Source organism: Triticum aestivum, chromosome 1B (assembly GCF_018294505.1).
Source record: "Triticum aestivum cultivar Chinese Spring chromosome 1B, IWGSC CS RefSeq v2.1, whole genome shotgun sequence".
NCBI classification, from domain to species: Eukaryota; Viridiplantae; Streptophyta; class Magnoliopsida; order Poales; family Poaceae; genus Triticum; species Triticum aestivum.
In genome coordinates, this window is record NC_057795.1 from 343,616,450 (window position 1) to 343,643,728 (window position 27,279).

Consider the following 27,279-nt stretch of genomic DNA (forward strand, 5'->3'; position numbering starts at 1 on the left):
ATTCTTTAATCCGAAAGGCATCCGTACAAAACAGTATGTGCCACATGGAGTGATGAATGCGGTATTCTCCTCATCCTCTTCTGCCATGAAGATCTGATTATATCCTGAGTATGCGTCAAGAAATGAAAGCAAGTCACATCCGGCCGTGGAGTCAACAATCTGGTCAATGCGCGGCAAGGGAAATGGGTCTTTGGGACAAGCTTTATTAACATCGGTTAAGTCGATACAAAGCCTCCATTTCCCGTTTGCCTTGCGCACGACTACAGGATTGGCCAACCACGTGGGATCGAGCACTCCTCTGACAAGGCCTGCTGCTTCCAACTTCTTGATTTCTTCTGCGATGAATTCTTGGCGCTCCACTGCTTGTTTCCTGACCTTCTGCTTGACGGGCCGCGCATGAGGACAAACGGCAAGATGGTGCTCGATCACTTTCCTGGGAACACCGGGGATGTCAGACTGTTGCCACGCAAACACGTTGACATTCGCCCGCAGGAAAGCAACGAGCGCGCTTTCCTATTTAGGGTCGAGAGTGGCACTGATGGTGAAGGTACCACCAGTGCCGTCCTCCTTGGCGGACACCTTCTTGGTCTCTGGTGGAGCTGCCTTTGCCTTCTTACACTTGTCGGTGGAGCTCGATGGTGCGTCCTCGATGGTAGCGCAGCACTCCGAAGAGGTGCGCTTGCCGGAGTGGGCATCAGAGCTCTTGCCAGACTTGGTCTTCTTCTTCCCCCCAGGAGCTTCAGCGGCAAGTGACTTGCATTCTGCTGCGGCTGCTGCTTCCCGGTAGATCTTGTCGGTGCAGATAAGGGCATCCTTCTTGTCGCTGGGGACAGAGATGACGCTTATCGGACCTGGCATCTTCAGCATGTTGTATGCATAGTGAGAGGCTGCCATGAATTTGGCGAGCGCTGGACGGCCGAGTATCCCATTGTAAGGCAATGGAAAATCAGCAACTTCAAAAGTGACCCTCTCAGTCCTGAAGTTCAGCTCGCTGCCAAATGTCACCGGCAACGTGATCTTTCCCTTTGGCTTGCTCCTTCCCGGATTGATTCCTTGGAATGTGCCGGTCTCTTGGAGCTCGCTGTCAGGGATCTGGAGCTTCTGGAGTACCGCGGAGGAGATCAGGTTCAAGCCGGCCCCGCCGTCAACTAGCATCTTTGTGACCTTGAGGTTGCGGATAGTTGGTGAAACCAACATCGGCAAGCACCCGACCGCAGTTATGCGATCAGGGTGGTCTTCAATATCAAAGATGATAGGCGTGCTGGACCATTTCAGAGGCTTGCGTGACTCGACAGGTGGTTCTGCCGCATTGACTTCCCGCACCCATTGCTTGAGCTGGCGGTGTGAAGTATGCAGAGAAGCACCGCCGTCAACGCACAGGACCTCTGTGGCTTTCTGAAACTCCTGCTCATCGGCCTCATCATCATCCATATCTTCATCTTCGTCGTCATCTTCATCCTTGTCGCGGCCGCGGGGGGGGGGGGGGTCTGTCTCCTTGCCGCTGCTTGGCCTTGCCGCGGCGTCCTCCTCGGCCGGGACGTTTCTTGCCGGATCCTCCAGTACCTTCTTGGGCATTCTCCTTGTCGCGTCACTCGTACTCAGCCTTCTGCTGCTCGACAAGCTGCTCGACCTTCTTGCAGCTCTGGAGATCATGGCCCTTGGTGCAGTGGATCTTGCAGTACTGCTTGTCGGAGCCGCCCTGCTTGTCGGCGACCAACACAGCCTCGCCGGAGCTACCAGCTTTGGTTTTCTCGGCACCACCTCCATTGCCGGACAGCTCAACAACTAGCACGTCTTTGCCTTTCCTCTTCCTGTTGTTTCGCCGCCAGTTTCTCTTTGCCGGGGCAGCATCTTCGCTGTCAGATCCTCCTGCTCCTGTATTCTCTCCGGGGAGTCTCCTCCCTTCCTCAGCACGTGCACACTTGTCGGCCAGGGCATATAGCTCACTGACGTCTCTGATTTTGCACATCGCCATCTCCACCCGCATCCTGCGGTTACGCACGTTCTGATGGAACGCGCTGATGACCGTGGCGGGGTGGACATCTGGGATTGTGTGCTGTACACGGCTGAATCTCTGAGTGTACTTGCGCAGGGACTCTCCTTCCTTCTGGACGAGTATATGAAGGTCGCTCTCTTGGCCATGAGGTTTGTGGCCGCCTGTAAAGGCGCCGACAAACTGATGGCATAGATTCGCCCATGAGGATATGGAGTTGTCCGGCAAGTGCATCAGCCAGGATCTAACATTGGGCTTGAGCACCAGCGGGAAGTAATTGGCAAGGATCTTGTTGTCCCGTCCCCCGGCAGCTTGCACCGCAATGGTGTAGATGCTGAGGAACTTCGACGGATGCGTCTTGCCGTCGTACTTCTCTGGTACGTCTGGCTTGAAATTCTTCGTGCTGGGCCACTGGACTTGCCGCAGCTCACGAGTGAACGCAGGGCAACCTACCGCGTACGACAAGTCGCCTGGTTCCCCTGGCGCATGCATGTCGACAGCGGGCCCAGCGTGCTGGCCTGATTGACATCGCGCTTCTCTTTGGCGCTCGATGCGAGTACGAGCGTCTTCTTGCTGCCGTTCCTGAAGAACTTGGCGCTGATCGCGACGAGCTCGCGGATCTGATGATGTGGTGGAGTCAGTGTCAAGGTTGACCCGGCGAGTCGGCGATCTTGGCCTTCGGGGTGGAGAATGCACGATGGTTGCACCCCCACCGCTCTTGTCGCCATCAGCTCGTGCCTGGCAATCTTGCCGCGGCTTCGACGTACTCGGCTGCCGTGGAGTGTCGCCGTTGGCGAAGCCGATGAGACTCTGAATGGTGGCCCTCCAATCGTCAATCTTGTCCGCCGTCGGAGGGTAATCTAGGAGCAGTTGAGCTCGGGCCAACGCTTCTTCTGGAGTCTTCGGTGGCGGCGGCGAACGGTGCGAGGAGCGGGATATGCTCAGACTCCCAACTGGGTTGGAAGGAGCAGTATCCCGTCCAGGCGACCGCGTCTTGCTCGTGCCAGCATGCTGGCGTGCATGCTGGTCTTGAGCGCCCTAAGATCCACCAGCTCGATCTTGATCCAACGAACGTATGGTACCACGAGTACCATGATGCTGTCGGTCCCGCGCCTCCTGAGATGGGTGCGGTGCATGTACGGACGCCGAAGTTTGCGCAGCCTTGTCCTTGGACCTGGCAGCACCGTGAGGTCCCTCATCGACGCCCACACCTCCGCCGGCGTCTACCCCACCACCCGTTTGCTCCGGTGGTGGTGGGATCGACATGGACGGAGCAGCCACCTCCGAAGCCTTCTTCTTCGGCGGCATGTTGATGAAGAGGATGAAGATCTAACTCGCGTGAACGCCGGATCAGGTTCACACAACCTCGACGCCCCCTACCTGGCGCGCCAAAGATGTCATGGGAAACGAACACCTATGGGACCGGCGGACCGAGCCCCTTCCGGCTCGGCAGGGGGCGGAGATCGCACGAAGAGCAGATCGAGGCGAAGCACGCGAGTGGTTTACCCAGCTTCGGAGCTCTCCGGAGAGATAATACTCATACTGCTGCTTGTCTGATTGTATTGAGTTCTTGCTCGGGAGCACCGAGTGCTACAGTACACCTCAGCTGCTAACGAGACCGAGTGTGAATGCTTTCTGGTTTCGAACCCTTCAAACCCCCCTCCACGTTGCGCATGGGCCTCCTTTTATATGCTCAAGGGGTCACCGACAGGTGGCAACATAGACAAGGGAAAAAATGGAAAAGGAATGTGGTTGGTACAACTACTTGTATAGTGTATCATACCTAACCCTGACGGCAGGGGACAAAAGCATTAAATGCCCGTCCGTGTCACCCAAACAGTGCAAGAAAAGGACCGTCATGAGCGCCGCCGCTTGCCACGATGGCCATCTTGTCATCTCCGCTTGCCACCTTGCACCGCTAGCTGCATAGCCTCTTGCCACGCGCGCCTGGGAAGGTCCCAGGGCGACACGTTGGTGGATGTGCTGGAGCGCGGGTACAGAGTGGTAGCTTTGTCACGGCAAGCGCCTTGCCGCGATCGTTGTCTTGTCGCGTCTGAAGCTTGTTGCTCACTGGGTCTTGCCGGGACGCGCGGCGCGTCGCGGCAAGTTCCTTGAGATGCCTTGGTTGGCCTTTCTGGCAAGCTCCTCTTGCTGGGGTCATGTCTCCTCGTCTTGAACACTTTGTTCTTGAATGGCTCCAAAGGAACCACGGAGGACCTTGGCGGTCACCCGGCAAGCCTTGCCGCGGGGCGCTGCAACTGCCCGTGACCAAGTTTGGGATACTAAGGTACCCCTACTTTAGTACACCGACAATTACCCCACTGTGGAAGTTTGCAAGCAGTTGTAAAATACTCTAAATCCATGGTATAAGATGTATCATAGATATCAAATAGGACACTAGGAGAACTACGTGTACAGTTATATTTAAACCTCCGCATAAAGGAATCAGTCAATTGGTAGTACTGAGGACACTTATCTTGTAAGAAGTCCTCCAGCTCAGCAATACGCACATACGCATCAAATTCCTCCTTCAAGCCTGCTTCGACCATAAAATCGTCGGATGGCCACTCACGAGTTCGTACATCTGCGTCCCTCGGTAATTCAACATCTTGCTCATGTATAGCAATCCTGGGTCCTTTCTTTACCAAGGAACCACCTTGGTACGTTCTCCTAGACATAATTCTTTTTCTGAAAAACTTCTAAAATTTTACTAACTTCAAAATAAAAGTTAATAAAACTAAACAAGATTGGTAGCAACTACTCCTACAAGTGCCTAGAGCATATATCATGCATTAGAATTACTTGGGACCTCATAAATTTGACATGCAAGCTCAAGAACATGGTCACCTATGCAGCAAAAATTTGCAATGAATAAAGCACTAGAACAAAAACTAATTGGACCAGTGGAGGAGTCACATACCAAGCAACAATCTCCCAAAGCAGTTTTGTGAATGGAGCTTTGAGCAAGGAGATCGAAGATCGCAGCAAAATGGGCTAGAACTCATTTTTGAGCTGGATGGGGATCTTTTTGGGAAGAAGATGGAGTGTGTGGGTGCTGGCATAAGTGGAGGGGGGTCACCCGGGGCCCACGAGACAGGGGGGCGTGCCCAGGGTAGGTGGTCGCACCCTCCACTCTCGTGGCCTGGTGCTTGCCCCTCCTGCATTGATTTTAGTGCCTAAAATCCTCAAATATTCCATAAAAAATCATACTAAATTTCCAGGGCATTTGGAGCACTTTTATTTTCGGGATATTTTTTAATGCACGGATAATTCAGAAAATAGACGAATAATAATATTTTTTCTTTATTTATTCTAAATAACAAAAAGTAAAAAGAGGGTACAGAAGGTTGTGCCTTCTAGTTTCATCCATCTCATGATCATCAAAATGAATCCACTAACAAGGTTGATCAAGTCTTGTTAACAAACTCATTCCGAATAACACGGAACCGGAGAAATTTCGAATAACACTAAGTTACCTCAATGGGGATATGAACATCCCCAACAATAAGAATATCATACTTTTTGTTGACAGTAGGAAGAGGAAATTCAAAACCTCCAATAATGATAGTTGGAATTTTTCCAATAGAATTGATGCTATGCACTTGAGATTGTTTCCTCGAAAAGTGTACCGTATGCTCATTACCATTAACATGAAAAGTGACATTGCCTTTTTTGCAATCAATAACAGCCCCTGAAGTATTCAAAAAGGGTCTACCAAGGATAATTGATATACTATCATCCTCGGGAATATCAAGAATAACAAAGTCCGTTAAGATAGTGACATTTGCAACCACAACAGGCACATCCTCACAAATACCGACAGGTATAGCAGTTGATTTATCAACCATTTGCAAAGATATTTTAGTAGGTGTCAACTTATTCAATTCAAGTGTGTGATATAAAGAGAGAGGCATGACACTAACACCGGCTCCAAGATCACATAAAGCAGTTCTAACATAATTTCTTTTAATGGAGCACGGTATTGTTGGTACACCCGGATCTCCAAGTTTCTTTGGTATTCCACCTTTAAAAGTGTAATTAGCAAGCATGGTGGAAATTTCAGCTTCCGGTATCTTTCTTTTGTTTGTAATGATATCCTTCATATATTTAGCATAAGGATTTACTTTAAGCATATTAGTTAGGCGCATATGTAAGAAGATAGGTCTAATCATTACAGCAAAGAGCTCAAAATCTTCATCATCCTTTGTCTTGGATGGTTTGGGAGGAAAGGGCATGGATTTCTGAACCCATGGTTCTCTTTCTCTACCATGCTTCCTAGCAACAAAATCTCTCTTATCACAACGTTGATTATTTGATTGTGGGTTATCAAGATCAACAGCCGGTTCAATCTCTACTTCATTCTTTTTGCTAGGTTGAGCATCAGCATGGACATTATCATTAACATTATCACTAGGTTCATGTTCATCACTTGATTGTGTTTCAACATCGGAGACAGAAATATCATTGGGATTCTCAGGTGTGTCTACAGTAGGTTCACTAGAAGCATGCAATGTCCTATCATTTTTCTTTTTCTTCTTTTTAGAAGAACTAGGTGCCTCTAAATTATTTCTCTGAGAATCTTGCTCGATTCTCTTAGGGTGGCCTTCAGGATACAAAGTTTCCTGAGTCATTCTACCAGTTCTAGTAGCCACTCTAACAGCAAATTCATTTTTATTATTTAATTCATCAAGCAAATCATTTTGAGCTTTAAGTACTTTCTCAGCTTCAGTAGCAACCATAGAAGCATATTTGGTAATGAGTTTGAGTTCACCTTTAACTCTAGCCATATTATTGCTCACGCGTCCTATCTCGAAAGCATTATTCTTTAACTCTCTACCAACATAAGCATTAAAACTTTCTTGTCTAACCATAAAATCATCAAATTCATCTAAGCATGGGCTATGAAATTTAGTAGAGGGGATTTCAACTTGATCATATCTATAGAGAGAATTTAACTTTACTACTTGTGTCGGGTTATCAAGACAATGTGGTTCTTCAACAGGCGGTATATTAAGACCATGTATTTCTTCAATAGGAGGTAAATTCTTAACATCTTCAGCTTTAATACCTTTTTATTTCATTGATTTCTTTGCCTCTTGCATATCTTCGGGACTAAGAAATAAAATACCTCTCTTCTTTAGAGTGGGTTTAGGAATAGGCTCTGGAATTAGCTCAATTGGTGCAGGAATTGCCTCAGGAATTGGCTCAGGAAGAGTCCAATTATTTTCATTGGTCAACATATTAATCAATACTGATTCAGCTTCGTCGACTGTTCTTTCCCTGAAAACACAACCAGCACAACTATCCAAGTAGTCCTTGGAAGCATCAGTTAGTCCATTATAAAAGATATCAAGTATTTCATTTTTCTTAAGAGGATGATCAGGCAAAGCATTAAGTAATCGGAGAAGCCTCCTGCAAGCTTGTGGGAGTCTCTCTTCTTTGTTTTGCACAAAATTATATACGCAAGGCAGCTTGTTTCTTATGAGCAGGGAAATATTTAGCAGAGAAGTAATAAATCATATCCTGGGGACTACGCACACAACCAGGAGCAAGAGAATTATACCAAGTCTTAGCATCACCCTTTAATGAGAACGGAAATATCTTAAGGATATAAAAATAGCGAGATCTATCATCATGAGTAAACAGGGTGGCTATATCATTTAACTTGGTAAGATGTGCCACAACAGTTTCAGATTCAAGGTCGTAAAAAGGATCAGATTCAACTAAAGTAATAATCTCAGGATCAACAGAGAATTCATAATCCTTATCAGTAACAAAGATAGGTGAAGTAGCAAAAGTAGGGTCAGGTTTCATTCTAGCATTAAGAGACTGCTGCTTCCATTTAGCTAATAACTTTTTAAGATCATATCTATCATTGCAAGCAAAGATAGCTCTAGAAGCTTCTTCATTCATAACATAACCCTCAGGAACAACAGGCAATTCATAATCATTGGGAGAACTTTCATCATCGCTATCATCAATAATAGCATCTTCAATAATTTCATTCTCTCTAGCCCTAGCAAGTTGTTCATCAAGAAATTCACCTAATGCCAAACTAGTATCACGCACAGAAGTAGTTTCATCATAAGTATCATGCAAAGCAGAAGTGGCATCATTAATAACATGCGACAGATCAAAATTCATAGAAGTAGCAGGTTTAGGTGTCTCAAGCTTACTAATAACGGAAGGAGAATCTAGTGCAGAGCTAGACGGCAGTTCCTTACCTCCCTTGTAATTGAGGGATAAATCTTGGTTCTTTCATCTTTCAAGTTCCTCATAGTGATCAACAGATATAAATCCCAAGTGACTCAGAGAGAATAGAGCTATGCTCCCTGGCAATGGCGCCAGAAATTGGTCTTGATAACCCACAAGTGTAGGGGATCGCAACAGCTTTCGAGGGTAAAGTATTCAACCCAAATTTATTGATTCGACACAAGTGGAGCCAAAGAATATTCTTGAGTATTAGCAGTTGAGTTGTTAATTCAACCACACCTGGATAACTTAGTATCTGCAAAAAAGTATTTAGTAGCAAAGTAGTATGATAATAAAGGTAACGATAGCAAAAGTAATATTTTTGGGTTTTGTAGTGATTGTAACAATAGCAACGGGAAAGTAAATAAGCGAAGAACAATATGTGAAAAGCTCGTAGGCATTGGATCAGTGATGGATAATTATGTTGGATGCGATTCCTCATGTAATAGCTATAACATAGGGTGACACAGAACTAGCTCCAGTTCATCAATGTAATGTAGGCATGTATTCCGTAAATAGTCATACGTGCTTATGGAAAAGAACTTGCATGACATCTTTTGTCCTACCCTCCCATGGCAGCGGAGTCCTAGCGGAAACTAAGGGATATTAAGGCCTCCTTTTAATAGATAACCGGAACAAAGCATTAGCACATAGTGAATACATGAACTCCTCAAACTATGGTCATCACGTAGAAGTATCCCGATTATTGTCACTTCGGGGTTGTCGGATCATAACACATAATAGGTGACTATAGACTTGCAAGATAGGATCAAGAACACACATATATTCATGAAAAAATAATAGGTTCAGATCTTAAATCATGGAACTCGGGCCCTAGTGACAAGCATTAAGCACAGCAAAGTCATAGCAACATCAATATCAGAACATAGTGGACACTAGGGATCAAACCCTAACAAAACTAACTTGATTACATGGTAAATATCATCCAACCCATCACCTCCAGCAAGCCTACGATGGAATTACTCACGCACGGCGGTGAGCATCATGAAATTGGTGATGGAGGATGGTTGATGATGACAACAGTGATGAATCCCCCTCTCCGGAGCCCCGAACGGACTCCAGATCAGCCCTCCCAAGAGAGATTAGGGCTTGGCGGCGGCTCCGTATCGTAAAACGCGATGAAACTTTCTCTCTGATTTTTTTCTCCGCGAGACAGAATATATGGAGTTGGAGTTGAGGTCGGTGGAGCCTTAGGGGGCGCACAAGACAGGAGGGCGCGCTGGGGGGGGGGGGGAGGGCGCGCCCCCACCCTCGTGTACAGGGTGTGGGCCCACTGGTCTTGATTCTTTCGCCAGTATTTTTTATATTTTCCAAAAAGTGCGTCCGTGGATTTTTAGGACATTCCGAGAACTTTTGTTTTCTACACATAAAACAACATCATGGTAGTTCTCCTAAAAACAGCGTCAGTCCGTGTTAGTTTCATTCAAATCATGCAAGTTAGAGTCCAAAACAAGGGCAAAAGTGTTTGGAAAAGTAGATACGTTGGAGACGTATCACGGAGCGACTGTTGGAGACGACGCGTCTTGAAGAAGCCAGTCCTGACGAGCCTTCGGGACTCTGAGCCTCGGGAGCCTCTGGAGATCCGGGCGGCTCGGCAGGGTCCATCTCCATCTCCTCGAGGAACGCGCGGTGCCTGGACACCTGAGCTTCCACAATGCTCCTCATCAGGCGCTGGTGAGCAGCGACCGCGTTTGGAAGGCTGAAAGGCATGTGAACGTAGCTGTGAGGTGGACCCTCGCAACATCCCACATGCGAAGGCCAGAAGCGCTCCTGAGACGCGACTCGATTGAGCCCTGGGTAGTCGATGCAGACGGGCAGCCCACCATCCTCGCCTGGATGGGGAGCTATGCCGGGTAGGCGGCGACTGCCACACATGACTCTCGACTCCTGCAGCTCCTAAGTGACCCTGGTGATGAACTCTTGAGGGTTGGTCCCTTCTTGCCTTATGCCTCCTTGAGGGAAGCGTGCCAAGAAGCACGCCTCCAAGTGGTGCACGAGCGCCTCCCTCGTGATCTTGGCAAAGTCAGTGGCCCTCGAGGAGAGAGCCCCCGAGCCTTGCCCGAGGAGGGCGCCGGGCGCGCCTTCCTACGCGCTGGAGGGAGGCGCCACTTGGATGGGCGCAGGTCCTGGCGCGGTGTCTCTGGAGGCGCCTGACTCCTGAGGCCTTGAGTTGGGTGATGTCTTCTTCTTCTTGGGAGCTGCTTCGGGGAGGTTTCCACTCTTGCTTTTTGGGTCCTGGACTGATGCGGCTTGAAAGGCACGCTCGAGAGAGCACACTGCATCCTTCTCTTCACAGGGGACTGTGATGACTCCGCTGATTCCCGGCATCTTGAGGACATTGTAGCCATGGTGAGTCACTGCCATGAACTTGGCCAAGGCTGGATACCCGAGGATGGCATTGTATGGCAGCTAACGTGGGCAACGTCGAAGTCAATGAGCTCGGTACGGTAGTTCTTGTGTTGTCCAAAGGTGATAGGGAGGCGAACCTGCCCTATCGGGATAGTGTAACCATCAGTGACTCCTGAGAAAGGCTTGGTCGGCTGAAGCTGATCATATGGCACTTGGAGATTATTGAACGTCTCAATGGATAGGATGTTGAGTCCTGCTCTGCCGTAGATGAGGGTCCTGGTAACTTGCACATTGCTGATGACTGGGGAACAAAGCATTGGGAGGACACCGGCTGTTGCCGCACACTTGAGCTGATCCGCTGAGCTGAATGTGATTGCGCACGTGGACCACCTGAGGGGGCGCGTGGCCTCGAGCTTAGGGAGGACTGCATTCACCTCGCGAGCAAACTGCTTGAAGATGCGCTGAGAGGCTGGGGCCTGGGCACCACCCAAGATGCAAGCGATAGCACGCGGCTCCTGGAAGCCCCCAGCCCCCTCGTCCTGATGATGGTCGTCATTCCTTCTTGGCGGTGGTGGCACAGGAGGAAGGCTTATGTTGCCTTGTGGGCGATCCTCACGAGGTTGATCCCTCCAAGCTCCCTCGTGAGGCTGGTCCTGCCAGCAGTCCTCGCGAGGCCGGTCACACCACCTTTGGCGAGGGCCACGATCATCCCATCTTCCTCCACCTCTTCCTACACCTCGGCCATAGCCCCGGTCGTTGCGCTCGAGGCGTCAACCGACACGGCCTTTTCACACGGCCCCGAGCTCTTGGCATTCGTTGGTGTTGTGGGTGTGGAGATCGTGGTACACGCAGTACCGACTACCCTTGGACGACTCCGGCTGGTCCCTGTCGCGCTTCGTATCTGGCTCTCCTGCGAGCACAGCCGCCCCTTTGCGCTTCACATCCTTGGCCTTGGCTTTCTTCTCTTCTGGATCTGCAGTTGGGAGCTCGAGAAGGGAGAGGCGTCCCTCCTCAACCCTTGCACACTTGGTCGCCAAGTTGAACAGCTCCAGAAATGTGCACAGATATTCGTCAATCGCCAGTTCCTCCTTCATCTTGACGTCGCGGACGCCGTCGGAGAATGTTGAGATGATGGCCTCCTCGGTCACTTTGGGAATCTTGAGGCGAGCGCTTTTGAAGCGTTGGATGTACTTCTGCAGGGTCTCCCCGGGTGGCTGCTTGATGTGGCGCAGGTCACCCACGGCCGGTGGACGGTCGCGAGTGCCCTAAAAGTTGGCGATGAAGCGGGTGCGCATCTCGTCCCAGGAGGAGATCGTGCCGGGAGGTAGGTTCAGGAGCCAGGTGCGGGCGCCGTCCTTGAGCGCCATGGGAAACAGTTCGCCATGACCTTTTCGTCCCTGTTGGCCGCTTCGATGCCCAGCTCGTAGAGCTGCAGGAACTCCGCGGGGTCGGCAGTGCCGTCGTAGCGAGGAGGCAGGTCCGGCTTGAACTTGCCCGACCAGGCGACACTGCGTAGCTCAGTGGTGACGGCACGGTAGCCTGCAGTGGCCATCGAAGCTCTTTGCTGACGCGGGGCTTGCTCCTGGGGATTCCCGCGCGCCGCTGCCAGGAGCAGCGCGGGGTCCTGATGCGCTGGCGTAGGGATGTGGTCATGGCGTGCCGGTGCAGGAAGCACACGAGCACCTTCTTGGGGACGAGTGATTACTTGGCGGCTCCTTTCTTGTCGTGCAGGCGCTGGATGCGGTGGGTCTCGTCCAGGTGCCGCGCATCTTGGAGCCAGGGTGCCTTCTTGGGTAGGAGGTGGCGGAGGCACCTCCTGAGCTGCATCACCCGCGCAGGACGGAGAGCGAGGCAGCAAGAGGGACGGGGCGGGGAGCCCCCTGCGGCGCTGACGAGCTCGGTGATGCGAGCAAGCCACTCCTCGTAGATGTCGTCGACGAGACGGTAGTGCAGGAGCTCATGCGCCAGGAGAAATGCGGCATGCGCGTCCGTGGGAGCATGACGGGCGTGCGACGACGAACCAGCTGGGGTCAGCGATGGGTGGTGGTGCGGCCTTCCCGCCGCACCGAGGGGTGCAGCGATGATGCCTGCAACTTGTTCCCCGCCAGGCCGGTAGCGGCAGGCGACGGAGAACGACGGGGACACCCGCCGACGGGAGCCGTTTGGGCGACGCGGGCAGCGAGAGCAGCCCGATGCTCGGCATGAGCCCGGCCAGCGTCAGCCATGGACACGACGGACGATTGAACATGGAACATCGAAAGAAAGATTCTGGTGCACCCCTACCTGGCGCGCCAAATGTTGGATGTGGGGTTCCGGCAGACCCTTGAGGTTCGAACTCTGGGGTGTGCGTGAAGATCTTCCCCCTAACAATCCACGTCCAAAACGTCTCGTGAGAATCTAAGCTAAACGATGAACAACACGAGGGACACAAGACTTACTGGTTCGGGCCACCGTTGTGGTGTATACCCTGCTCCGGTGTGTGGTGTGTTGGATTGCCTCAGGAGCTGATGATGACAGTTGCAGAGGAAGAACAGCTGGTGTGGTGTTCTCGTAGGAAAAGGATTCGATCCCCCCCTCTACTGTGGTGGCTATCTCTATTTATAGAGGACTTGGTCCTCTTCCCAAATATTGAGTGGGAAGGGCGCCAACAATGGCCATTTTAAAGGGGAACATCTAGTACAAGTTATCCTGACTAAAGTTGGTCTTCGGCTGCAAAAGGCACTGGCGATGACGCCGTCTTGGGCTCCACGGTGACCTCCATCCTGCCGCTCTGCTGGTCTTGGTCTCCTTGCATCAAAATGGTAACCTTTGCCTGATGCCTCGGTACTCCACGCATGTGCTTGCCCTCTTTGCACCAAAGAGGAAACAAGGACACTGCGCAGGCCGGTGCCCGCCTGGTCTCGATTCGTCATGGTTTGCGTCATGAGCACCTCGCGAGGTACCCTTGCCTTCATCTCTCCGCCTCCTCGCGAGCCTGCCTGATGAAGCCGCTCCTGAGGAAGCCTTGCGTCGTCCGCCCCGCGAGGATTGGCCCCTCGCGAGGGTCTTGGGTTTGCATTGATGAACATGGGCCGTACTCGGCCTGCACTTGAGCCACGCCGCAGGCCGCAGGTAGGCAAGTCTGGGGACCCCCATTCCCAGAACGCCGACACGCTTCGCGTCCTCCTTGTCCCATATAAGTTCCACCACTCTATAACCACCGGGACCGAGTTGGTGGACCCCTAAGTTCAAGTCCCGCATATCTTTGCCCCACTAACTTGATTCCACGGTTGCGCTGCTCTCGCACTTGATCTTGAACTCCTTGTAGTCATCTTCGCTGATCGAAGGATTTTTCGACTTGATCTTCTCATAACTATCACCTTTGTCAATCGTTCTCTTCACCATGCTTCTCCAAGTAGACAGGGTCGTGCTCATCTTCATGAGGGCGGCACTATTCACTTTATTCCCTGAGAGGCGTGTGTTTGCGACGTCACGTGGGAACTTGTATTGTTCGTGCAGCTTCGTGAAGAGGAGGCGGCGCAAATTCCCTCGGTCAGGATGCCTTAGGTTCTCGGTGTTGGTCAAGACGGTGCTTCGGAGAATGCACCCGAGCTGAACCGCGTACCCCTTGACTAATTCTTTGGGCGCCGTTGGATGCCCCTCGGAGGACACTTCAGTAAATTCCTCCTTGACGGTGCCGAGCATGTTCAGGCGCCAGTCCTTTCGTTGCCTCTTCGGTTGGCTGCCATCTGTGCGTGCGCCGCCATCATCACTGGTGGCATCCTCGGCGGCAACATCAGTGGTGTCATCCCCGACGCCACTAGGGGTTGTGTAGTCAGGATCGGTGTCTTCCTTGACGTCCTCACAGCGGTGAGGTTCTTCCTCTATCACCTGGGACAGCTCCGAGAACTGCTTGCCCTAACTGTCAGCCTCATCGTTGTGGGCCATGTTTCGCTCTAAATAGGAAAAAGTTTGGCCAAAAAGTTGGTTATTGTCGAGGAACAAGATCATGGTCTCATCATTTAGGGTTTGTCGACACCGAGGCATCCTAAAAGCTAAGCTTTTATCATTTAGGGTTTGTCGACGCCGAGGCACCCTAAAATCCTAAGCTTTCATCATTTAGGTTTTTATCGACACTGAGGCACCCTAAAAGCTAGGGTTTTATAATTTAGGGTTTATGAACGCTGAGGCACCCTAAATGCTAAGTTATGTTTTCATCATTTTGGGTTTATCGATGTCGAGGCACCCTAGGTTGACTAATATATATGGGTATCTTCTAATAATATACCTTATCAAGGAAAGGGAAGGAGAATTCTAAGTTGGGCCTAATCGCTTGGCTCTATTGCATCCTATGGTTTAATGTAGCAAGAATAAAGGGGCAGTTGATCCTACTTAATTAAGTACTAAGATACCCCGGCCCATGCATTAGTCGCAAGTACCCCATATGTCCTATTTTAGCAAAGTCATGCTAAAATTCATGGAAAATTTCAGCATGACCTTTGCTAAAAATAGGACATATGGAGTACCCGAATTTGCCAGAATGGAAGTTAATCGACATTCCGGCAAACTCAAGGGCCTCTTGGGGTACCTGCAAAATCATTATCCCCGCGTAATGAAGTCGCCAGTTGGTCATTTTAGAAGATCACAAGTAGCATCATCACAACTACAACATCATCAGTAGCAGCAGCAGTGAATATAGGCATAACAGCAGCAGCAGCAACAGGTTTATTCTTCTTCTTCATAAACACTAATTGTCTAATTGAGCAATACATCGACAGTGTGAACAAATAAAAACACAAACTACACCTACATATTTGGGTACCTCTATGGTAGTAACATGCCATGCTCTACCTAGAGCTACTGCAGCACGATGAACCCCTTAAACGGTATACTATGAGAACCCAACGACCATATAAACATCTAAATTTATATATACTTAGCATTCATGGCAGTTCTAGCTACAACATCAAAATCAAGGAGAGATAGGTCAGATTACACAAATAGGTTCCATATTCTGAGAGAAAAGAACAAGTGATAAAATGTATAGCTGGAGCTTTTAAGAAAAAGTTGCAGAAGCTTGTAAAACTATACTTTGAAGTTGAAGCTTTTAAGAAGAAGAAATCCAGCCGGATAACTATAAGGTAATGATGTTCAGAAGATGGCAGATAATGATTTCCTCCTTAAATCACTGCACTGTTGATTGTTCATTCTCCAAATTTACCATACAAAATTGACTCTACTCCATGCTTGAGAACTTTCTTCTGCACTGTCAGACATGAGGAGGGTAAAACCCTCTGATATAATTCGAACCAAGTGACAAACTGACACAACATGATTGGGGAACACCCAGAATAAATCCAGACGCCAATACATGGTACATTGGTTGTCTGTCATTCAGCAAAGAGATATCTTCAGAAAACAAATAGGAGTACTGTACTAGAGTACTCTGAATATCACCACTCTCATATCCTAGATAAAACCAAAATGACATATCATTGTTTAGTTCGGCTAGCAGAATTTGTTGTGTAGGTAGTCACATTCTCACATCTGGACATAAATCCCCTCACTCACATCTACACCTACCAATATCATATGGTTACGGTAGCAGATGATTCCTGGACTACACTCTTAAAATCATTTTGGGATCAGTGGAAAACAGTTAGTGCCAAATTCCTGCTCCACTTTTCTGTCTTGTTTTTTCACTAAAAAACTGATATGGGAAAAGTAGTAAATAATTAGCACTAGTTGGCTGGTACAGTAACAGATGGCAACCAATTGACAATGTGGAGCAGAATTTTGTCAAGGTGATGTCAGTCATGATGGTCATAACCAATTACGGTATCCAGAACTAGAAAGTAACAAACGTCTAACTTCCATATAACTCATGATGGCGCAAAAAATTCAAATGGTGAGTAGCTTGGGTTGGCATGTCTCAGACTCATTTGTGCACTGGTAACTAGTTTTTTACAGCAACCAACAACAACACTAATCAGGGAGCTGCCTGCATATTTCTAAAAGAGAAGGAAAATTCTGTTTGCTTGTAAACTTGCCGGAGGCTACAAAACTAGTGTAAGTTGTCGCTGTTCTACACACACTTAGTTCCAATTCATGACCATTTCAAGTTAAATGTTCTTCCTGTCTTCCAGGCCCATCTAAGCATGTCCGCACACTCAATAACTCTGTGACTACTTCTAATGGAGGAGAGGAGGAACAACAGAGGTGGCAACTCACATTTGCTTCTGGTGGGTGTTGAGGTAGGACTTCTCGCAGTACTCAGAGGCGGAGTAGAGCTGCGACCGCAGGTTCTTGATCTCCTGCATCAAGCTTGGCCACAACGCGTCAAGAAGGGGAACGGGCCGGATCCCCGAAAGGTCCTAAAACAATTTATAGCTTAAAAAAGAAGAACAGGGAGTTGGAAGACAGAGGATGGCTCACTGTGGAGGAGTGGAGGACTGCATGATCTGCAGCTTTGGGACGGAGGCGCCGTAGGCAACCGATGCAGAGGGGTGCAACGGCGGCTTCCCGTTGTCCCAGCTACGACAAAGGGCAGAGGGGCAGATGGGCCCTGGAGGAAGCTGGGCTGCGGCAGGAGTGGGTCCCGGCGGCAAGGACTGAGACGGAGAGGCGGGCCCGGCGGCGGCGCTGGAACCCTAGCGCTGGCCCTGCTCGAGTTCGAGCCGAGCAAAGGAGGGTTGTTTGCCTGTTCGGTCGGAGCACCTCGTCGGAGCGGGCACGTCGGTCGTCGGAGCGGGTGTGGAGCGGGCGCGGGGGTCGTCGGAGCGGGTGTGGCGAGGGAGGGAAGGGGGATCTGGCGAGAGAGGGAAGGGGGATCGGCCGAAGGGGGATTAGCTAGAGGGGGAAAGGTTAGTAATGGCGCACCCCCTAGTGGTGCGCCATTAGTAATTTTTTTATAGCAATGGCGCACCTCCTGGCAGTGCGCCATTAGTAATCTTTTTTTTGGATAGCAATGGCGCACTCCCTAGCGGTGCGCCATTAGTAAAAAAATTAGGATTTTTTGTTGCCTAGTGGAGGGCCGGCAGCGGCGGCTTGAACCCTAGGTCTTGCTCCGGGGGGGGGAGGGGGTGGGTGGTGCGCTCGGCCGATTCCGTTCGGGGGAACCGGGCGAGGAGACGGGGGATGCTGCGGGGGCTCGTTGGCGGCGCTGGAGCGGGGGAGGGTGCGGGGGGTCATTGGCGGCGATGGAGCGGGGGAGGGTGCGGGGGGTCGTCGGCAACGAGGGGAATCTGGCGAGGGGGGATAGCGATCGAGATGGAGGGGGATTTGGCGCGGGGGGTGCGCCATAAGTAACCTTTTTTATTATTTTTAGTTGCGTCTAATAATTTTTTAGAAAATGACGATCAAATTTGAAAACATTTATGAATGTGAAAAAATATGATCAAATTTGTTATTTGAAAATATTAATGAATATGAAAAATAATCATCAAATTTGTTATTTGAAAATATCATCAAATTTATTATTTAAAAATATCATCAATATTTGTTTTGGATTTTAGTTACATTCCTTTGTGAATTGGTAAAACATTTATGAATATGAAAAAATATCATCAAATTTGAAAAAATATTCATGAATTCAAAAAGTGCCCATGAAATTTAAAAATATTCATGAGTTCAAAAAATATTACCAAATTCAATACTTTTTGTGAGTTATAAATTCAATACCATAATAAACATAAATAAATTTCATGAGGACACTAGAACAGAAGAAATATCATTTCAATATGTCGAAATACAATCGAGAAATGAAGGCTACAATTTAAATACAATCAATCTTAGCTAGCTATCTGTTCAAAATCTTCTTGCCCTTATTTTTCACAAATGGAGTTCTTCTCTTGAACGGACATCCTATAGGTAGGGTGGTCCTGCTTCTTCTTATGGTGTATGCTGGTACTTCATCGTGGTCATCATGTTCCATCTTCGGGTCGCCGTACTTGTCGAAGTCTTGCTCATTGGCGACTCCATCCATTCCGATCAAATTCCTTTTGCCTCTCCTCATGACAACACGACTGGGCTTTCACGGGTCGGTAATGAAGAAGCATTGGTCCACTTGGGAAGCCAGTACCCATGGATCATTTTTCGTGGTGACGTTTGCGCCCGCGGTCTTGGATTTGGCTTCGGGTATAACCATGGTGGTGAAATATCGGTCTTCTTTTAGGACGCTCTTGGCCCATCTGACAGGGAACATCGGGACCTTCTCTCCAGCGTAACTCAGCTCCCAGATCTCCTCAACCCTTTCGTAGTATCTGTCCTTCACTACAAGAAATATGTCAACTTGTGACCACCACTATTGGTCACTGAATGGTCACTGTTTTCAATTTGTGACCTTTTTGTGACCAAAAACATAAGGTCAAAAGCTGGCCGTCATTAACTGACTATAGCGACCTTTCTTCTGGAATGGTCGTAGATGTTTATGACCAAAATATGTCTACTTGGCGTTTTGTTCACTAGCAGCCTCCCGAGGCCACGTAGGCATCCGACGTGGCAATCTGATGTGGCACAAGAATCAGCCCGGTCCAATTCGGTTTTCGACATGGGCCTAGCCCAACAATACAACCTTTTGTTTTTATTTTTACCAATTTTTGGTCAGGTTCATGGGCCAAGCCTAGCATTGTAGCCTTTTTTATTGTTAGTTCCCATGGACCAGGCCCACCAATTCAGCCTTTCTATATTCTGGGTCGTGGCCTTTTTGGCTCCAAAGTTTCTGATTTTTTTTCAAAAGATGGGCCCACTAATGAGATGGGACCAGTTCTAATAAGTGGGTTATATTGTTCAGATCTCAATTTTCCAGTAAACAAATAACAATACTAAATCAAAGCAGACAGAAAATAAAATGATTCAAACAGAGCATAACTAATCCGGAAAAACATGGTTCACATCATGAATACAATCAAACAGAGCCAAACTTGGCACATTATTACAATCAACCATGGTTAACATCAGGTTTACAATAATAAGAAGTTCACATCTGGTAACACAACTATCAAAAAAATATAACTAGATATGATATATAACTATCTCTAATGAGCCCGACTTGTTCATCCTGGACCTCAAGACAAAACACGAAGGAAGGCTAGCATCTGCAAGTTATCAAACAAAATGGTTAGGAACAAAATAAAAGAAAATCTAACAGCATGTTAGAACAAGCAAAATGCGACTTTTTCATCATTTAAGCATAGAATGACAGGGTCAACAACATTTCGATGTTTGTTAAATGAACCAGAATTTCAATGTTTGAACAAAAAAATATATACAGTAGATCATATGCGGTTTAAATCACCCCCTAAGGAAAGACACGTTGACACCAATATTTGGCAACATCTATAGAAATTGGACCTCGTAAACATGCAATGTGGAATTTGTATCTCAAAGAAGTACACAGTACATAGATTTATCAAGTTTAATTACCATAGAGAAGCCAAATGCTAGTAACTCATGATTAGTACACAAGACCTGATTCAGCAAAGTAAACAAGAAGGTGGCTACAATAAAAAATAAGCTCATCAGAGAGAATAAAATGAGTGGAACTACAGTACATCCTCTACATTGTCATGTTCACAAGATTAAAAGTAAGCTCAGCATAAGCATATGAGTTTTGTTTGGCACCACCACATCAAAAGACAGTTAAAAGTACGCAAATTGGACTAGTTACCAGAAGCACAAGATCAGGTCACAAACTTAAACTGTTATACAGGAGGATAAACAATCATGTACTTATTTCCTATAGAGCAGGAAGTTGGGCATGTTATTAGTGAAATGTGGGGCATCAAGCAGAAATAGACACCATGATAGTTCTCTACACATAATACAGATAATCAGCACACAATATGGAGGATGGTTTTTCCCTACTTCAATCCAATATCTGAGATGAAGAGGGAGCATGCATGTGGATGGGACCTGGAGGGCAGGGGCCGGCATGAGCGAGAGCAGCACCCGGGCCACCTCGTGCATCGTCGGCCGGTCAATGGGGTGCCACTTGGTGCACAGCAGGGCCTGGAACGCCTTCTGGACCAGCCCCATGTCCGTGCATGTCACCGACACCTCCGAGTCCACCGCCTCCATCACCATGTCGTCATCGGCTCTCGACATTATCTACACACACATAGAGACAGGGTGGTCAAATGATCATACCATGACAGTATATAGAAACCATTGAAGCACATCATGCATGCTGAAAGATCGTAACATGGTTGACAAAAGATAACTTCAATCTCACTCTTATCAGTTACTTGCACAATGCAATGAAAAGATAGCTGTAATATGATCTGAGACTCGGGATGAGTAAATATTAGGATCTATGAATTCGCACAACAGAGGATACTTCAATATTACATATTCTACATAAAACTAAACTAGAGCCTCGTATCCTACTACACGACTACAGCCCAATATGTTCAGGTATGCTTAATAATTAACCTACATGAGCACTTCAAGTCAAATTACCATCATAATAAGTATGAAGATAAAGGAAAGCAAGAAATAGCAAACTAGAAACCTCAGGAGGCGAAATAAGTAGCATGGTACTGAGAATACAAGTACTGAGAATACATGTATGCTTAATAATTAACCTACATCAGCACTTCAAGTAAATTGTTGTTATGGGTGAGACAAGAGCACAGGTGGTGCTTCTAGAGAGGGAATTATGGGCACTCGGAATAAATTAACAGAGTTTGTCCATGGACTGTCACATGCAGCAACATAGCACTAGTGCTCTTGTGCTTGAGCAAGAAGAATATATATAATACACGGGCAGCAGAGTTCGTGCCAATAGAATACAGCGGCAGTGAGTAGTAGTAATTAACAGGCAGCAGTTAGACAATTCACATGAACATGCTAACAAGTTAAGGCAGCATTGAAGCAACGGGTAGCAGTATCCACAAAAGCAACAATATAAGCTATGACAAGCTCACTTGAAACTTGGCATATAAACAAAGTGATGGGTGAGACAAGAGCAGCAGGTGGTGCTTGGCCTCCAGGTACCCCATAACCTCGCCCGTCGGCAGCTGGTTCTTCCTCACCTATACCAATACACAAGCAGTCAAGAACACAAGAAAATGAAAAGAATACTCAGTTTCGATGGATCAACATACAACACAACCAAGGCAGTTATAAGAAATAAATGACGGTCTTTCATCAGCAACATGGAGGAACATAAATGGAGGAACACCTAGAGGGGCATTTCTTTTCATTTCGATGTTTCAGACATCTATCATTGTTTCACTCAGCAAATCCAGAGAGCAAACATACAATGTGGATAATAATCAAATTAAGCATTTCAGAGGGCCAAACCAGCCAATGATTTTGTGGCCTACGAAGCTAATGGCACACTACCACACCAGTAAGCAGAAAATCAAATTTCTCCCTTAGGTGTAATGTTTGGCACACTACCTACTGGTGAGTCAATTCACTTTACGTTGCTATTGAAATTAAGTTCAGGAGTAGGATGCACCTAAACTTAAATAAGTTGACATTAGAACTGACACACACAGGAGGGACTAATAGTCAACAGTATTAACGCTGAAATACTGCAGTATCTGATTCGAACAAACAAATTACTTTAACAATCTCCAGTCACACATGTTGTCTGGAAAACACAACACTAGGAAATCCTCATCGTCTTGCATAATCCTGACTGCATACTGCAATACCCATCCAACAATTTTGATCGGTGAAATAGGCAGACATCAGACAACTTGCAGGTTGCAGCTACTTATTTGGGTATTATTCAGAGGTGTGTGTGTGGTAACACCCTAACAGTAAAGACTACCTGCTACTTCTGCCAAAGGAAGGAGACGCACGCGCCAAGTGGAAGCTCCCCTGCTGCTTGTTCTGGCAGCACGCGACAGCGGCAGCCCCTCACGCACCACCTGGTCCGCCATAGTCGCGTGTTGCGCCACCGGCCGTCGTGACGGCCTTGACTTGCTGGCCATCGCCTGATTTCGCTCCCCCACCCGCTGCTCCGCCTGCAGGTACATATACCAATAACTTGCTCAGGTCAAACAAGCTAGGGCACAATAAAAATTCATGAGACCCTCTCGAACAAGCTTGATCAAAAGAAAAGGTGGAGATCACATAGAAAATAAATGCACAACATAAAAAAACTTCCTGTTTCACCCAACAACAGCGTCATAAACATGTACAAACAGAGAGTTGCTGAATATTATGTACTTTTCATATGTAGCATCCAATAGAACATCGATAAACATTATTAGCTTGCCACAGCAACTTAATTTCTTTTCAAAGGGAGCCACGGAATGTTTTTCACTGTGGGTGATGAGTGCATTCTGTAATACACGGTTGAAATTGTGAAGCACAAAACCAAACCAATCTCCAAAGGACGCCTACCGACCATGCTGTGAATTCAATTATCCTTTTTCAATTCTCCCTCTCCAAAACCACAAAGCATGTGACTGTAATTAACTGAAATACTCATATTGAAGTGTAATTTTGTACTTAAATTAAATAAAAAGCTGTCGCGAAGCTTGTGAGTGCACAGATATGGACGGCTAACTCCCTCCTATCGAGACAAGATCCTAACAACCTGTAGCTACCAAAAGGACCATACAATACCAGATGAGGTCAAGCAAATAAGCAAGGAGGGCAAAACACTGGCTACAGCACATTCACTGCTCATGTATTTCGTGAAGGTTGAAAAAGTTTGAGATTATTTGAGTATGAAACAATTGCTTGGCTTGTCATCGGGGGTATAGAATTTGGGAACATCTTTGTGTGATGAAAATGAAGCATAGCCTAACTATATGATTTTGTAGGGATGAACTTTCTTTTGCCATGTTATTTTGAGAAGACATGATTGCTTTGATTAGTATACTTGAAGTATTATTATTTTTGTGTCAATATGAACTTTGGTCTTGAATCTTTCGGATCTGAATATTCATATCACCAGTAAGAAGATTTATATTGAAATTATGCCAAAGTATCACTCCGCATCAAAAATTCTTTTTTATCATTTACCTACTCGAGGACGAGCAGGAATTAAGCTTGGGGATGCCTGATACGTCTCCAACGTATCTATAATTTTTGATTGCTCCATGCTACTTTATCTACTGTTTTGTAATATATTGGGCTTTATTTTCCACTTTTATATTATTTTTGGGACTAACCTATTAACCGGAGGCCCAGCCCAGAATTCCTGTTTTTTGCCTATTTCAGTGTTTCGAAGAAACGGAATATCAAACGGAGTCCAAACGGAATGAAACCTTCGGGAACGTGATTTTCTCACCGAACGTGATCCAGGAGACTTGGACCCTACTCCAAGCAGTGCTAGAGGCGGTCACGAGGGTGGAGGGTGCCCCCCTGGGCGCGCCCCCTACCTCGTGGGCCCCCTGACGCTCCACCGACGTAGTCCTTCCTCCTATATATACCTACGTATCCCCGAACGAACAGAACAGGAGCCAAAAACCTAATTCCACCGCCGCAACCTTCTATATCCATGAGATCCCATCTTGGGGCCTGTTCCGGAGCTCCGCTGGAGGGGGCATCCACCACGGAGGGCTTCTACATCAACACCATAGCCCCTCCGATGAAGTGTGAGTATTTTACTTCAGACCTTCGGGTCCATACCTAGTAGCTAGATGGCTTCTTCTCTCTTTTTGGATCTCAATACAATGTTCTCCCCCTCTCTCGTGGAGATCTATTCGATGTAATCTTCTTTTTGTGGTGTGTTTGTTGAGATCGATGAATTGTGGGTTTATGATCTAGTATTATCTATGAAAAATATTTGATTCTTCTCTGAATTCTTTTATGTATGATTGAGTTATCTTTGCAAGTCTCTTCGAATTATCCTTTTTGGTTTGGCCAACTAGATTGGTAGTTCTTGCAACAGGAGAAGTGCTTAGCTTTGGGTTCAATCTTGCGGTGTCCTTACCCAATGATAGAAAGGGTTGCAAGGCACGTATTGTATTGTTGCCATCGAGGATAACAAGATGGGGTTTTTATCATATTGCATGAATTTATCCCTCTACATCATGTCATCTTGCTTAAGGCGTTACTCTGTTTTTAACTTAATACTCTAGATGCATGCTGGATAGCGGTCGATGAGTGGAGTAATAGTAGTAGATGCAGAATCGTTTCGATCTACTTGTCTTGGACGTGATGCCTATATACATGATCATTGCCTAGATATGCTCATAACTATGCTCAATTCTGTCAATTGCTCAACAATAATTTGTTCACCCACCGTAGAATACTTATGCTCTTGAGAGAAGCCACTAGTGAAACCTATGGCCCCTGGGTCTATTCTCATCATATCAATCTCTATCACTTTATTTACTTGCTTTGTTTTTATTTTGCTTTTTACTTATTACTTTGCATCTATCTATCAAAAATACCAAAAATATTATTTATCATCTCTATCAGATCTCACTTTCGTAAGTGACCGTGAAGGGATTGACAACGCCTAATCGCGTTGGTTGCGAGTTGCTATCGTTTTGTGTAGGTACGAGGGACTTGTGCGTGGTCTCCTACTGGATTGATACCTTGGTTCTCAAAAACTGAGGGAAATACTTACGCTACTTTGCTGCATCATCCTCTCCTCTTCGGGGAAATCCAACGTAGTGCTCAAGTGGTAGCAAACGGTCCTAACCGGGTCTATTGTCGTGCCTCTCGCCGGTGCCTCCAACGAGGGAAGGTTATGGGCGTGATGTACCCTCGCCCTGTAGGCAAGCATAACCTTGTGTGCCCGTTGTTGTTGTTATGTGCACGTGTCCCAGAGTGGGATGGGCCACGGCGGTGGTCGTTGAGGTGTCTGGAGGTAGACACGGGGCCACCCATGATTTAGCCCAGAGGGGAGTAAGTCGGAGTGGCCGGGAGAGTGTCATGACAGTAGATCGGTTTTGTCGGAACACCGTTGGTCCACCCGAATGGGAGGGCGAGGCCATGGGTTCCATAGTGTGGGTACAGTGTACTAACCTCTGCAAAGTGTATATTAATCTATCGATAGCCGTGCCCGTGAATAAGGGCCCAGGTCGAGAGAAGGTCACACCATGAGTCAACAGTAATAAGAATAATGTGCTTAATAACAGTGAGATATGTTGGCCAAGTGTTGGTCAGGTTGTGATCCCCGTAAGGATCACGGGCCATGTAGTGGTCGGGTTGTGATCGCCGTAAGGATCACGGGCCATGTATTGGTCGAGTTGTGATCGCCGTAAGGATCACGGTTTGAAACAAAGTGTGGTCATGGTTGTGATCGCCATAAGGATCACGATGGTATAGATGATACTGAGTTGTTGTATATTCATGATGTTGTACGAGAATCGTGGATAAAGGTCAAGCTCCTTGTGGTCGTTTATTGATTACTACGGCATTGTTTATGCCAAGCTTGATTTGATCCTGAGATGATCGTGTGATGTCCGAGGTTGGTAAGTGATGCATGTGTTGGTTACGAGGTAACCGAGTAGAATAAGTGGTGCATGTAGTGACATCATGCTGCATGATAGTATTGTTGGATTAATATGTTCATTCCATGTTCATGTTATGTTAGCAGTATCATGTTATGTTGATGATGCCATGTTATTCTGATGATATCATGTTTAACCTATAATTGCCATGCTGTTGTCTGTCTTGAATGCTTCTGGATTATTGTGAGCTTGCAAGTACATTCAATGTACTGACCTGGCGTGTCATGCCAGCTTGCAGGTCATGCCGGATTTGATTGCTTGCTTGTTGTGGTTTCCGTTCATGCAAGCTAGGATAAACGTTCCAGCCAGAGTCCCTGCGGAGTGGAGTTCACCACCGTCGCCGTTGTTCCACTGCTAGAGTTATTCCGCTGCTTCGAGTTGTTCTGCTGCTTGGATAGACCAACTGAGGATGGCGTAGTATCGTCGTACCGATGTTATTCATTGTAATATCGGAGACCTTGTAATCATATTCGTGTAATAATAGAAGGCTGGTTTGTTCTATGCTAAGCAGTGCCATATTCCAGAAGACTTCTCCTCGATCTCTGGGCTGGAATACGGGGCGTTCAGGTTTCTCTGAGCCGGGGTGCCACAACCATGTTGTTGTGTGTTGCCAGAAGACAAGGTCTCTGGGCTGGCAATGCAAGGTAAACCAGTCGCTCTGAGCCGGGGTGCCACAGATGGTAATTGATTTATCACTAGTTTTAGAATGCTTGGTCGTGACAATCAACTGAAGCCACAACCAGAAGTCTCCATCGCGTAATACTTTACAGTCGGTCGCACCAACAGACTATCGGTCGGACCCACATTTCACCGAAGGGACATGCATCGGCTTGGTCTGACATGTAAGACCAGTTACATCACTGACTGGTGCGACCGCATTTGAGCAGTGTAGTACTCCCTCTATCTCAGTTTACAAGTATTGCATGTGTACCTAGGTCGTTAATTTGACCAACTTAATAAGAGGCATACATTACGAAAAATATATCATTACAAACTTCAAATATTCTATTTTTAATGATATATTTTTTATGTTAAACAATTTATTTTATATAAGTTACATTGACGACCTAGATACACGTGCAAGCCTTGTAAACTGAGATGGAGGGAGTACTTGAAATTTATGTTCCACTAAACTCATCGGGAGCCATTTCGGGCCTCGAAACCAAAACCATCAATTAATCTTTACCTTTGTCCCCATCACATTCCAAAGTACTAGTGGTACAATTAAGTGCAAGCCTGATCACACCTACTAGT

At 47.2% G+C, this 27,279-nt stretch overlaps 1 protein-coding gene across 1 annotated transcript; it reads right to left on the reverse strand.

Annotated features, from left to right (window-relative positions):
* Nucleotides 1-21,314: 21,314 nt before the first annotated feature.
* LOC123091187 (uncharacterized) lies at nt 21,315-23,171 on the reverse strand. The gene is made up of 2 exons (XM_044512622.1): nt 22,377-23,171; nt 21,315-21,627 (listed from the first exon to the last, which is right to left on the reverse strand). The coding sequence occupies exons 1-2, from the start codon at nt 22,582-22,584 to the stop codon at nt 21,443-21,445; spliced, it is 393 nt and encodes a 130-aa protein (XP_044368557.1). The 5' UTR covers nt 22,585-23,171; the 3' UTR covers nt 21,315-21,442.
* Nucleotides 23,172-27,279: the final 4,108 nt, after the last annotated feature.